We start from the raw sequence: 14,983 nt of genomic DNA on the forward strand, positions 1-14,983 counted from the left end.
TCTTGACCATGTATGTCTGCCCGTGGGATGAGTGGATGTTTTTAGGTCTTGCCTGCCGGCAGCGCATATGAAGTCCGCTGGGAAGGGTACTGTTTACTATAAAGGGCTAGGATCCTGTCCATTGCTTACCATTTGTTGGCATCATTGTCACTCTTCTGCCTCCTAATTGGTCAGCACATTCCAAGGGTCACTGCCTTTTCTTTCTGTGGAGCATTGACCAAGCAGAGATTGATTTATCTTAATTAGTGTCCGTCTGCTCCACGCTCTGTGATTCAGATACTAATTCTTTCACTGCTACACTTTTTACATACATCTTTTTTTAATATTTTTATATTGCTTAACGCCGTACACGTAAGTGTTTCTGGACACTACCTCTGTTTCTAGTTCTCCTGCTACTTTCGCCATTCGTTCTGTTTTCATTTTTGGACATTGTTCTACACCTGCATGGTTTGGCTTACTCATACACTTAAAATAAAATACACTTTATATACACAGGACTAGGTCGTTGTATTGTATAAATGTCACACTAATAACACATTTACACCTTCATGATGTTTGCCGCCGCTTGCCTATTTTTTTTGCCTTTCAGCCACTCATTCCCTTTATGCTTCATACTTTTGCATTTCTTTTAAGTTCAGCTCCTTGTTTAAGCTACTTACACCCACAACTGCACTACACAACACCACTCTGCTGTACTCTACTCCACTGTATGATACTCCACTCTCCGCCACTTTACTATACTTGACTCTATTCCACTCCACGCCTCTCCACTCCACTCCATGGCACTCTGTGTACCACAACAGTCTACTCTATGCCACTCTACTGTATGCCACTCCACTTACTCTACACCACTTCACTGTAGGCCACTCCATTCCATGCAATGCCACTCCACGCCACTCTATACCACCCCATTCTATGCCACTGCTCTCCACTCCATGCCATTCTGCTCTGTGCTATTCCACTTTGTCACTCCACTCTGTGCTACTCTACGCCTCTCCACTCTACGCTGTTCTTCACCATCTCCTCCAAGCCACTCTACTCCAGTCCACTCTATGCCACTCCACACCACTCTCCTCTATGTCACTCTACTCTGCGCCACGCCATTCTTCTATGCCTGACTTAACTCTGTACCATTCCGCTCTATGCCACTCCACTCAACACAATAGGTGTTACTTTGAGTAGACTGTGGGAGAATAGGTAAAATAAACTGAATGCTTGGATGTTGAAAGGCCCATGTGATGGCCATGGAACCTTTAGTCACATGTTTGATGATCTCTTTGTAGTCTACAGTTCATCTACCCAAGCTTTGTATTCTTGTAATTGGAAAAACTTGCATTTTAAAAGGGCTCAAATCTTGTCCCTCCTACACAGTTTGTGATTGTATTCTTTGCTTGATCCTTGAAGGTCTCGATGTAGACAGTGCAGTGTGTTATACACATAAATCCATAAAACTTCTCATCAGTTGCTGACCTTCTTTTTAATTTATCATCCCACCAACCTATGCTGGTAACAGATGCATGATAAAGAGCTTTCTGTTTTTGTCCTAAGATGGCGTTATTGATGCTTTCATCTTCATTATCCTCAGGTCTATCATGCCTATTACAAACCTCTGGAATTCACTGTGGCGGGGAGAGACTCTTCTCAGTGCTATATAAAGGTAAGTGAGTGTTGGACATAGAAGCCAGGTTCCCAATATTTGTTGGTTGGGTCCAGTTCAGATGAGCAGTTTCATTGGGATACGAGATGATGAAGCTGCCTTGAAGGAGTCCTTTACTCACAAACATAGTTCATGGAAAATACCCTGGAATGAAAGAACTCACCCTAACTCAAGAACAGTAAGCAACTTATTAATTTTGTGTAGGGCAACCAGAAAGTTCTTGATGCCCAAGCTTGCCATCCCTTGAACCCCGAAAGCAGTGACCAAGTCCCAGAAAAATAAAAGGCGGAAAAATTAGTGTTGTTAGTGTCAATGTCATTTCATACTAAGGACTGTCACAACCTTGTTACACTCACCATTCCAGTTATCAGTGAGGAAAAACCTAGCAATGTGCATTACACACGCATGTATATATATATATGATTTACAGTGCTATTATTGTGATATATAAACCACAAGCTGAGGTAAAAATTGTTTATGACCATGTTTCGTTTTTATTGGTGCCCTAAAGAGGCCTAGGAAGATGTAAATTGCAACATAGAAAGTGCCTAGTGCCGTTAAAAACAACAAATTCCTACTGCCATCTTAAAAGGCACCCCGATCACATAATGCCCAATATCGCTAAAGTGCATATCATAACAATAAATACTGAACATTAGTCACATATTCATATAAATTGCATATCAGTCAAAATACATTCAATTTAAAAGGAAGGGAACATATGGGGAAACATTCAATTTTCTTATGTATTAGTCCATCTTATGCACAAATGCACATACAGTTCTGCATCAGTATATGACCCCATGGTGATTCAGTGCCCAGTGCTATGATTAACCGTGATTCTTGTTTTCTTAATTCTCTTTCTCGATCACCACCTTTGAGACGATCCCGCACATGTATAATCCCATAATATCAGAATGTTTCCAACGATCAATCAAGACACTTATCAAAGTGGCAAGCCATTGTGTAGTCCTCATCTCCATTTGTAATAGTTCTGATGTGTTGGACTAACCTGATCTTCAACCTATTAATAGTACTCACCACATAAAGCTTATTGCAACCACATTTAAGAACATATACTACATACTCCGTGTTGCAAGTTATCCTATCATTGATTGGTATTACGCGCCCCTTCAGAAGTCTGATAATCCTTGCTATTCAGCCCATATTTACATGCCTTGCAAGAACTGCACCTTATGAAACCTTTCATGTTCCTTCTCTTCGAAGTTACTCTTGGACCCATTCTCACAATGGCTGTAAGATGTACATCTTTTTTTAGGACATGCCAATTCTTTTGTAAAATCCTTTTTTTATGCTGGGTTTGGCCGAGCTAAACTCTAAAAAAAAATAATCTTTTCACTTCGTCACCCAGTCTATCTTTACCCTTGGTTTGGGAATACAACAGTTGTTCTCTAGTTTTTCCACCAACTCTCTTTTTTTGCATCCTCCGGGACTTTTTTTTTTATATTCTCTTGCTCTAAATCGTTCAGTCATGTTGTGTATTCCCTCATTGAATAATTTATCCATTGAACCTATTTTTCTGACTGTTTGACATTTGACTGTACGGGATGCTCCACTTAGGAGCATCCGGATGTCCATTGTTAGCATGTAATAGGGAGGTTGTGGCCCTGGGTTTTCTATAGATTTTCGTCTTTAATACATTACTCACCACATCTAACTCCACATTAAGAAATTCGCGGTGAGTTTGGCTCTGGGTACAAGTCAATTGTAGGTTAAGGTCATTCTGATAGTCATTCAGCTTGTTCTCATTCTCTTCCCACAAAATAAACAAGTCGTCTATGAACCGAGTCCAAAGGGCAACCTTTGGAGTAAACTCCTCATTCTCCTCGGCACAGGCTACTACCTTCACCCTCCACCTCATGAATACATTTGCATAGGTGGGGCCGTGCCCTGTTGTAAATAATATCTGCCATCAAAAGTATAAACATTGTGGGTAAGGCAGTACCTCAGCATCTCCAGTAACATCCTAGTATGGTCCAACCATTCTATAGGGCGATCTCCTAAAAAATGTTCACACGCTTTAATCCCCTCCTCATGACCAATAGAGAAGATACAACATCAAGTGTAACCATTATGTAGTCCTGTTTCCATGGGATATGATTTCTTTTCTTAAAAAAATCACTTGAATCTTCTAAATATGATGACAAATTCATAACATAATCCTGTAAAAACAGGTCCAAATAGCGTGAACTGTTTTCCAAGAAGGCTCCTATATAGCTTACAATTGGTCTTCCCAGTCGATTTTGCTTTTCCTTATGTATTTTAGGGAGTAGATAGGAAGTCACCATTTTTGCATGTTCCACTTTGAGATATTAACACTCCTCCCATTCTAATAAACCCCTTTCATACCATGGTTTCAACTTCAAAGGGTATCCCTTCTCTAGATCCTTCGGCGGATTCCCAGGAAGACAAGCGCAAGGTGCCACGTTATTTAGCTGTTTTACCGGCCTCTTCTAAATGCATTTTCTGGTCCATTAGGACAATGTTACCCCCTTTGTCTGATGGTTTAACAATCGATATAGGGTTATTTTTCAACTCATAGATAGCCTTCCAGTCTTTCATGGAAAAATTATTATTATTCCTTCCTTTAAAATTGTTCCTTACTTTCTTCCGTAATACATTCAGATCCTACATGATCAATTGCTGGAAGAGATCTATTTGATTCCCTCTGGGGGAGCTGATGGCAGATTTTGCTTCTTGGGTTCAGGCCACTCCCTACATGATGATCCGTTTCAAGTCCCATATCGATCAGGACATACCTTTCAGAGATAGATTTCAAAATGCCCTGATCTCTCATTCCATCATATTCTTGTATATCTGGGTACCCATCCATTTCAGTGATGTTATCCATTCATAATGTTGTTGTACTATTATTTGCATTGGCCACATCATGAATAGGTATTTAAATCAGAAATATCAGATATTTTAAACATAGAGGATTTCCCCCTTTTTGGCGATTTCATGGTGGTGTTCTTCACTCATTTGATGGTATTTGTGAAGCTTTTATTTTCTAACATATTTGTAGAGTTCAATTTGAGAATCTGAAATTTGGACTTGCTGTTGGGCGAAATTTTAAGCCCAACTTCAATAACCTCTTTTGATTAGGGCCCACTGTTATAGATTAAATATTCACTATGCGGGATCTCACATTAACTATTTATTTTACCTGAACTCCATATATGTATCCCTCGTCCTTTTCCTCTTGCCCCTCCTTGTCTCACATTTCCTTTTCCGTGGCTCTTGTGTTCCATTTCCCCCACCTTGTTGCATTGTCATCCGCAACACCTGAAGTTCTCTGTGAAGATCCATTTTCTCTGTTCGTGCTTCATCTGCACTCGAGCCTGGGTCCGAGCTGATCTCACTTTCACTCTGAAGATTTCTCAATGGTATATTTATTTTCTCTTTGACCCTCAAACAGCCATACTTCTTTGATAAGGTATACACTCAACCATATTAGTAATCCAGTCTGTCCCTATTGAATTTCCTTGCTTTTCGTTCTGTGGTCTCTTCATCATATTTTTCAATGGCTTTTCCATCTTCTCCAGCTGATATTTCACTGTCATATCATCCTTATATTTCTCCAATTCTTTTATAATCATATAAGTCTTTCCTGCTTGTGTTTCTATTTTTCTCTTCGCATGCTTTATCAATGTTCTCGTTAGCCTCACTGAACATTATTATGTGTTCTCACGCCATTCATTTATCAGGTCGTCATCCATTTCTTTATATGTAAGCAGTAAAATTACTTGTAATCATCTCCCACCAATGCTTCTTCTCAGTTCTTCTTGCCTTTTCAAGCTCCTTGATTAATTGAGCCGGTGTTTGTTTCATGAAATTTGTAGAGCTTCCTACTTCTCCAGTCTCCATTTAGGTTGTCTATCCTCCGTAATGAAATATCTTAGATTCCTCTCTCCGTACAGAACTTTATGCTCCTTCACTTTTTATCCATATATATATATATATATATTTTTTTTTTCGACAAAAAATGATAGACGCGCACTCCATTCAGACTACAATGATATTCATCCCTATTCAAAAGTGATTGTTGGTACCAATCATTCAACTTTGAATGCAGTTGATAAACCATTTGATTAAGGGGATTATGATCAAGTTTTGTTTATAATTAGATTCATCATTTAACTGTCTATATGCCTCAGCCATGTAACTCTGTATGTTAAGGATCACGATATTTCCACCTTTGTCAGCTGGTTTAATTATAATGTTGTTATCATCTGTTAGCTTTTTTAATGCCATTCGTTCATCCTTAGTTAAGTTCTCCCGTTGCCCGTGATGCCTAATATTTTGTAGTCTTTCCAAATCCTCCAATATTTATACGGAAAAGATATCAATCTTATTTCCTGGTGACAAAACTGGGCAAAACTTAGATTTTTCTTTAAAGTTACTAAATGGATGTTTATTAGTGTCTACTTCCAACTCTCGAAGGACTTCCAATTCTGTATACTCCTCATCCGGTAGATCATAATACAAATCAAATAAGGTTTTTAAATCTGCAATTTGATCAATGCACAAATCTGATTTCTTAGAATTATCAGTTGTTACTTCATCTTGATCCAATCCTGTATCCTTAGAATGCATCGAATGATATTTAACCAATTTTAACTTTCGAATGAATTTGTAAATGTCAATTCGAGTATTTACATAGTTAAAATGTTTCTCAGGACAAAATGACAAGCCTTTATTTAATAACTGAAGTTCAGATGATGTTAACTCATAGTCTGAAAGATTTACCACTAACTTTGGCGTTTCTATTGTTGTTTCTTCTGGCTTATGAGGGGGTATTGCCTCTTTTCTGTTTCTTTTGGCTCTTTTGTTTTTTCTCTTCTGTTTTCCATTTGATCCATTTTTCTTCCAAGACCTCGACTTTGAATTCTTCCTCTCCCTCTCATTAACCGTTGATCTATATATAGCACTAGCATTTCCTCTAAAAGAAAGTGTTCTTACTTGAGGTCTCCATACGTTCCGAGGAACTCTCTCCCTCACTCACATCTACATCAGACTCACTTGGTCTGAATGATTTTCATATCCTTCCGTTGCATATCAAATTTCAGACTCTCAAATCTCTTAGCAAATGTTAAGATTCTGACATATTTATAGTCTTTTTCATCCCGTATGAATTTATTTTTCTTACGTTCCTGTATTTCAGTCTCATATTTGTCCAGTTTACCTTCCATATTTTTCCTAAGTGATGATTGTTCATCTTTCTCTTCACTTTTACCAGCCTGTTCTTCCAAGTCCTTAATTTTATTATATATCTCTTCTAAATCCAATTTAGCATATTCTATAAGAATCCTCATCATATTTAATGAGCACTGCGTATTATTCTCCTCCCATTATTAACTCACATATCATTTATGACTTATTATGTCCTCCTCTAACTTTGATTTTTAGTATTTGAGTTGTGTTTAAATGTATTTAGAAATTCATCTATTTAATTATAATTTTTTGAATAATGTTGAATAAAAAATTAGTGTATATTATACATTACATACAAAGAACTACCTTGACCAGAATGCATTGTATTGGTCTTTGAAATAAAGTAGTATAAATAGGATAGAGGAAGGACTAGGTAACTAGGAAGAAGACCGCTAAGTCGAAACGCGTTGTTCACCTCTCCACTGAATAAACTTTGATATTGCTCTTTGTGGTCTGAACGGAGTGCGCGGCTATCATTTTTTTTCGGAAAAGATTATCCAGGGTTCGGCCAGCCCCCTGTCTCGCACCAGCTACTGAGCGCGTAGTGTTCTTTGGACTGCTTTGTTTTGGATATATATTCATTCATTCTATCTGTCTATTTCCCCCTGAGATAAATTCCATGAAACAGAGACTTCATCAAGGATTTGGTTTCATCAGAAGGAATCTCATCTCATCTCATCTCATCTCTTCCTTACAGTGCGGAACAGGTACTCGAGTTGAGAGAAGAAACCGTCTGAATTGGACAATTAAGCCCTTTTGGTGGCACAGTAACTGAGGGAAAACCAGACACAAGTGTCAGTGGATTGTTAGACTTTTATGAGGGAGTTAATCAGAGCAAAACTATTGGACCAAGAAACTCAGCACATCTCCCAAGCTGTGGAAATGTGTTTCCCTGAACAATTCTGAAAATGTCATCTCCCTGCACTTGTCCTCACTTTCAGGCTGCCCTCTCTGGAAGGACATCACATGTTCTACGATAGCACGAGGTACCAGGCAGTAGCTTCTAGTATTTGTTGATAAACCTGTGTGGTTTTAGCAATATAGCATGTGTCATTGCTGAGGTGTTACTGCCTCGGCTGCAGACCATACCAGATTGGTCAGCCTTGTCATGAAGGGCTTTTATGGATCAAATCTGTTTATTGATATTTTTAATTATAAACATCACATAGGCAACGCATCAGAATAATACAATTGCATAGATATACAGCATGCTCCATGCGCAATGATAGAAAACCTAACCTTAGTTGAACCTAACAACTTCAACTATGTTTCCCTGCGGCTGGCGTGCCACACAACAGTCAAACGATCCCAGGCCTCGTACCCATGCAATCTTGGCCCTAAATATACATCTCTACTGCACATTCGCTCCCAATCGCTCAAATCAACGCAAGAACCCTCAAATAGGCTGGACATGTCAATTCTGTGAACTCCACAGACAGTATTTGTAAGAATGGTTGCCAAAGTTCCTTAAAGTCCCCACTACGCTGCTGTGAAGTCAAAGTGAGCTTTTCCATAGCGAGGATAAACCACAGCTTATGGAGCCATGGTGTTACTGTCGGGATCTGGTCAGTCCCCCACACGGTTAATAGCAGCTGTAGTGCCGTGTTTAGTGCCAAGGCCATCTGCCGTCCTTTCAATGATCTCAGGGAGAAAGTGAGCGGATTAGGCAGGCCAAGCAAAGTGTATGCAGGAAATCTGGGGATCTGAGTATCAAACGCCCTGTCAATAATGTCTAATATATTCTCCCAGTACCGATGAAGCTTAGGGCAATGCCATAGTAAGTGGACAAGCGACCCCCCACCCCCACACCCTATCCAACAAAGGAGGGACTTAGTGGGATCCCAAGCATGAATCCTTGCTGGGGTGTAGTACCAATATGAGGCCACTTTATAAGCTGTCTCTGTACCAGCCGCGTTTTAAGCTGTGTGGTGTGTCCTATAAAAGAAGCTATCCCACTCCTCATCAGAGAGCTCCCTCTCCATTTCCTTCTCCCACCTCAGCTGACCCTTCGTCTTAGGCGAGAGGGCCTCCCCCCGCAGGAGAGCGTAAAGCTCTGAAATCACCCGTTTATCGTCCTTTTTCATTAGAATCCCTTTTTCAGACGGTGTTAACGGCCTATCTATTAATGCTTTATTGGCTGGTAGCAGGGCCCAGTGTCGTATTTGATAATACATCATCCTGTCCGCCTCGGTTAAGCCATATGTCTCCATCATCTGGTCAAAGGGGATCACCCCCTGCTCATCAAAAAGGTATCCCACCCTTTTACAGCCCCCTTCATGCCAACGACGCAATGCCTCCAATTGAAGGCACGGACCAAAATCAGGGTTCGCACCTAGGGGGATAATTGGGGACGGGAAAGTTGTCAAGCCCCTTCTGCTGGCCACAATGTCCCACACCCTCATTGACACTTCCGTGACCGGGGATACGTACAGCCCCCGCGCTATGTGACGGCGCCTAAGCCAGGGCTCCTTCCATATATGGGAGCCCGCCACCGCCTGATCCATGAAGCACCAATGTTTCTCGGAAGACGGGCGACTCCATTCTAATAGGAAACGCAATTGTGCTGCATGAAAGTATCGTAAAAGGCAGGGGACCGCCAATCCTCCCTCCTGCTTAGGGCGATACAACACCTGTCGTGGTAGCCGCGTCGCTTTTCCCTCCCAGATAAATCTAAGAACCGCTGTTTGAAGGGTTGCTATCGTTCGTGGCGGGGGTTCTACTGGAAGTGCCTGAAACACGTACAGTACACGTGGTAGGATGGTCATCTTCACTGCCGCCACCCTACCCAACCAAGACAGTTTAAGTCTCCCCCATGTCTCTAAGTCTCGCTGCACCTCCCGAATCAATTTTGTGTAATTCAACGTCGCCGTACGAGCGACCGTGGACCCCAACTCAACCCCCAAGTACGGGAGCACTGAGGAAGGCCATATAAAGTGTAATCGGGCCTTCAAATCTCTTTCATGCTCGGCACTGATAAACCTGCTCATGGCCTGCGACTTTAGCATATTTATCCTGAATCCCGAGACCCGTCCAAATTCCTCTAGTATACCCATTAGGGCAGGCAGTGAGGTTGCGGGTTCCGCCAAAGTAAGAATCATGTCATCCGCGTATAATGATATGATATGCTCCTCTCCCCCAAACTGCAAGCCCGTAATCCGCTGGTTATCCCGAAGCCGTGCGCCATGGGCTCCATATAGAGCGCGAACAAGAGGGGCGAAAGCGGGCACCCTGCCGGGTCCTTCTTTGAATTGAGAATGGCAACGAAAGCGTCCCATTAACTCGGACCGCCGCCCGAGGCGCCTGATAAATACAGCGAATCCATGCCATGAAGCCCGGGCCCAGCCCAAAGCGCTCTAGCACCCTGAACAGGTATGGCCAATGGACCCTATTGAACGCCTTTTCGGCATCGATAGAGAGGAAGAGCGCCTCCCCACGCGAGTGATCAGTTTTATCCAAGAGATGAAGCAGTCGCTTGGTGTTATCACTACACTGCCTATGCAGTATAAATCCCGCTTGGTCAGGATCCACAAGGCCCGGCATGTAATAATTGAGACGGTATGCCAGTATGCCAGTGAACAGTTTGGCATCAATATTCAAGAGGGAGATAGGCCTGTATGAGGCGCACTCCCCGGGGTCCTTCCCCGGCTTCGGAATAACCACGATAGTGGCATCCAACATGCTAGAAGTGACAGCCCCCGTATGTCGAAAGGAATTAAAAAGTCACACTAAAACGGGTACAAGTTCCATACAGAAGATCTTATAAAAAAGTGCGGAGAAACCATCGGGCCAGGTGACTTCCCGGCCTGCAAGCGCGCAATTGCTGATATGACCTCTTCTGCCCTTATCTGTTGATCTAACGAAGTCGCCTCCCTCTTGGTCAAGGAAGTAATTGCTATACCCTCTAGGAAGGCCTCTGGAGTTGAATTACCGGGCTCCTCAGCCCCATATAGTTCCCGATAGAATTCCGTAAAGGCCTCCGCAGTTTGGTCGCTCGTGCGTGCTTCCGCTCCCGAGGGAGAGCAAACCATTTTTATCATTGACGCTGCGCTCGCAACCGATGTGCCAGTAGCTTCCCACATTTATTACTTCCTATGTAGTACTTATGCTTAAGGCGAGCTACCGCATACTCCGCCCTGTCCCAATCCAACCTCCTCAACTGCTTCCTTACTTTCTCAAGCTCTCTCCATACTCTCGGTGCACCGGTGCACTTATGTGAACGCTCCAACACCCTCACTCGCTGTTCTAAATCCTCTCTGAGTAATCTCCTTGCTTTATTATCCCTAGCGGACAGTGACATCACCTCACCCCTCACTACAGCCTTCAGTGCCTCCCACAGCGTCGCCATGCAAGTAGTCCCGTCGTCATTAAGGCTAAGGTAGTCTATTATTGTCCTACGAATCGCCCCTACTGTTCTGAAGCATTGAGTCCCGAAATCGCCAACCCGATGCGCCCACGCGCTCCATGTTCATGTGAACCTCAACTGTAACCGGGGCATGATCCGACAGGGCTCGAGGCTCAATCTCTGACTCCCTGACCGGGGGAAGAAACTCCTGCGAGGCCAAGGAAAGGTCCAGCCTAGCATATGTCTTAGTCGCTGCCAAGTAAAAGGAGTAGTCTCTTAACGTGGGGTGCGCCCTCCTCCGCACATCCTCCAGACCACACTCAGCCACTGATGACCAGCCAACGTCATTGACCCCGTCTGCCCATACCGGTGACCAGAACGATCCAGATCACCATCCATCACCAGGTTAAAATCACCCCCCACCAGGATGGCACCGTCAGGGGATTGCAGCAGCGGGGTCAAAGCCTGTTTTAGGAAGATTTATTTCTGGGAATTAGGCGCGTAGAGGGAAGCAATAGTGAAGGGAAAAAACCCCAGCCTCATTCTCATAGCTAGAAGCCTCCCTTGCACCTCATGAAGCTTTGTCACCACTTCCCCAGGGAATGAGCGCGCTAATAGTATCGCCACCCCTGCATGCTTTGAGGGAGCCGAAGACCAGAACTGCCTGGGGAACCACTTGGAGCGCATACGATAAGTATCTTTCGGGACAAGGTGTGTCTCCTGCAGCAGGCATATGTGACTCCCCGATCTCTCCAAGGCTGACAGGATGGGTAGCCTCTTGGCAGGATTATTGAGCCCACGGACATTCCAGCTTGTACATTTAATAATCATATACTAAAATGAGGGCAGCATGCAAGAAGAAAGGGAGCTCGCAAGAAGAGCACCCCCGCGCCAAAATCTACACCACCTATAGCACCAAGGTCTGTGAGTATCTCCACAAAAAAGCCAGCATCGCAGGGAAACCCATCAACATTCAACCAATACACACAACAGGTGCATACAACACAGAAGTCCTCGAACATCCATCTTCACGAGGAAAAGTCTCCACAGGGCAGTAGAACCATTCATATTTGGTAAACCAGGTCCATCGCCGCCGCTCTGACCCTCTTCAGCGATCAACATGCCGTTAACGTGCAGGCCAACCGCAGTTCGGGACCCCCTCCCCCCACCCTCCCACCTCCACTTCTCTAAGCTGAAGTTCCGGCGGCCACACTGTTCAAAACAGATTCCCTCTCCGACCTCAGCTCCGAAGCCGTTGGGTGCTGCAGCTTCCTTCTTTTCTCCTTTCGCCGCCAGCACGGAGGACCCCCCACAGGCAAGGCCGCCTTCTTGCTCGCTTCCTGGCATATATCCTCCAGACCCAGGATCCGACTTGCTTCCAAAATGGATTTCACCTGCCGGAGCTGCTCCTCCCAGCGGAAGACCAGTCGGAACGGGTGGCCCCAAGAGTAAGACACATTGTGGGCCCGCCAGTGCTCCGTAATCGGTCTAAATTCTCTCTGCATTTGCAAGGTCCGCACAGAGAGGTCGTGGAATAGTTGGAGCTCATGCCCTCTAAAGAGTACCTGCTGAAGATTGCGAGCCCGCTGTAGGATCTTTTCTTTAAGGACAAAATTGTGGAGACAGGCTAGAATATCTGGGGGGTGGTCTCCAAGGCCACCAGCGCGGCCGACACGATGAACTCTATCCAGGACTATCTCTTGAGTCGCGTCCGGGCCAAGCAGAGAGCGAAACAGGCCCACCACATAGTCCCCAATGTCCTCCTTTTCCGCCCCCACTGGGGCCCCTCTGGTGCGAATATTTTATCTCCTCAAGCGGTTTTCCAATTCCTTGACCGCTGTCTGGAGGAGATCCTGCTGCTCTCGGAGGCGGATTACCTCCTGCTGCAGGCCGCCACCTCTTCACCACGTGGAATCTCACCATCTTCCAGCTGCGAAACTCGCTCTCCCAAGGAGGTAACCTCTCCTCGCAACTCCTTCACCTCCTGGGATATGTCCCTACGCAGCTCCTGAATGTCGCTACGTAGCGAATCAAACAGGGAGGTCAAAAAGCCCTTCGTGACCGGTGAACCCTCATCCGAATCCATCTCCGTCCGACCCTCCAGGGGTCTCGTCGCCGGTGAGTCCTCAGCCATACCACCCGATGTAAGGCGGGCCCCTGTCAGCATTTCTCTCACTGAGCGCTCTCGCTTGGATTTGGACGTCGCCATAGCTCACGGGCCCAGTCTCGGTTCGCCGGCTCAGCCCCACAAATCTCTCCAAAAGCTCCGTCTGGGACAGATCACCAGGCGTCGCCGCGTCAGAGATTGCACCTGGACCCAGCACCCGGTAGCCTCCTCCTTGCGAAGCTTCGCTGTTATAGCCTCTGCCTCCTCCTGCAAGGGCCCGCACTTACTTGAGCTCCTTGTGGGCAAAGCGACGACCTCCCGTCTTTGCCCAGAACTTCAGGCCTCTCCTCCGACCCGCAGAGGCTCGTCTGGGTGGGGGGCGCCAGCCCCCGACCAGATCCTGCGTGCGGGGGCGCCCCCGCACCCAAGGCGCTCGCAGATCCTGGAGTCTAGGCCCCCACTGAGGTCCCGCCACTCGCGGGGCCCAAAACAAGCCCTCTAGGCCTTCGGCCCCTCCGGCGCCGGGCCCAGGAATCCGCCGGGGAAGGGCCTGCCTCGCAGCCCAGGCCACCGCCAAAGCCGCTCCGCGGCCCCAGCCGCTCCTCTCCCAGCGGGAGCAGCGTGACGCGCCCCAGAGCCTCTACCAGGCGGTCAACAGCCCACAGAAGCGCCCGTCGATTCGGGGGGGCCTCAGGGTGTCCCCCCGCCGGGCCAGTAAGCGTTGTTCTGGGCCAGGGTGGCGGAGCTCGGACAGGCACGTCCTAGCGCGCAGCCATCTTGGCCACGCCGCCATGAAGGGCTTTTAATGGCGTTTGACCTATATGTTTCGCTGCTTATTCGCAGCAAGCTGCTCACATTTATTCTGGGCTCAGGTGGGCCTGAGGTGATGGTGACAGACTTACCTTTGCAGTTTGCAGAAGCTGTGTTGTAAAACTACCATGTCCCAGCAAAGCTGTATTTCCAGCTATGTGTCACTGCCTTCAAAGTAAAATAGTTTTACCCATTCATTGGAGTAAAATATGTCTTGAATTTTCGTTAGGCTTGAGGGCTGACATGTTGGGTAATACTGCATTTTTTACATATATGTTGTACCATTATCTGCAATTTTATTTGTTTGCTGAATTTGTATTTTCTTTCTGCAGATGGTTTGCCTGCGCGACGAAGGACAGCGGATACTTGGCCTTCATTTCATCGGTCCAAATGCTGGTGAAGTCATCCAAGGATTCGCTCTTGGAATAAAGTGAGTTTCACATGTTTTCAAAGCTGAGCATATCTTACTGAAGGTGGTGCACGCGGATGGGGGGATTATGGCCATCGTAGGTCAGCGGTAGGTTGTACTAGCGGACGTGATATTGTACAAAGCTTTACACCAGTAGTGTCTACTGTTAGCCCCAAGTTCCAACTCCATGCCAGATGCTCATCACATCCACATGCAATGAATCTAAGGGGCAAATATTCATAGTGGCTATCCTCGAAATCCTGCATTGTTCTGGCAAAGAGAGGTGGGCGATCTGTTTGTGTTGGTGAGCGGGAGGCAATACGGTGAAAAGCTTAGATGTGAAACCGTGCAAACAACTTCATCAAGTCCCAGCTAGATCAGAAGCCATATCACGAATTTGCATGCCCTCTAAAGACTTCAACG

At 45.3% G+C, this 14,983-nt stretch overlaps 1 protein-coding gene across 1 annotated transcript in view; it reads left to right on the forward strand.

The window, feature by feature from the left end:
* The window catches only part of TXNRD2 (thioredoxin reductase 2), a 355,985-nt gene that overhangs the window by 318,037 nt on the left and 22,965 nt on the right, over positions 1–14,983 (forward strand). The window contains exons 15-16 of the mRNA XM_069215297.1: positions 1,586–1,657; positions 14,484–14,581. Coding sequence (XP_069071398.1) covers positions 1,586–1,657; positions 14,484–14,581 — 170 coding nt within the window. The remainder of the gene's footprint in view (positions 1–1,585; positions 1,658–14,483; positions 14,582–14,983) is intronic.

The sequence above is a fragment of the Pleurodeles waltl genome, chromosome 11 (assembly GCF_031143425.1).
Source record: "Pleurodeles waltl isolate 20211129_DDA chromosome 11, aPleWal1.hap1.20221129, whole genome shotgun sequence".
In the NCBI taxonomy this organism is placed as follows: Eukaryota; Metazoa; Chordata; class Amphibia; order Caudata; family Salamandridae; genus Pleurodeles; species Pleurodeles waltl.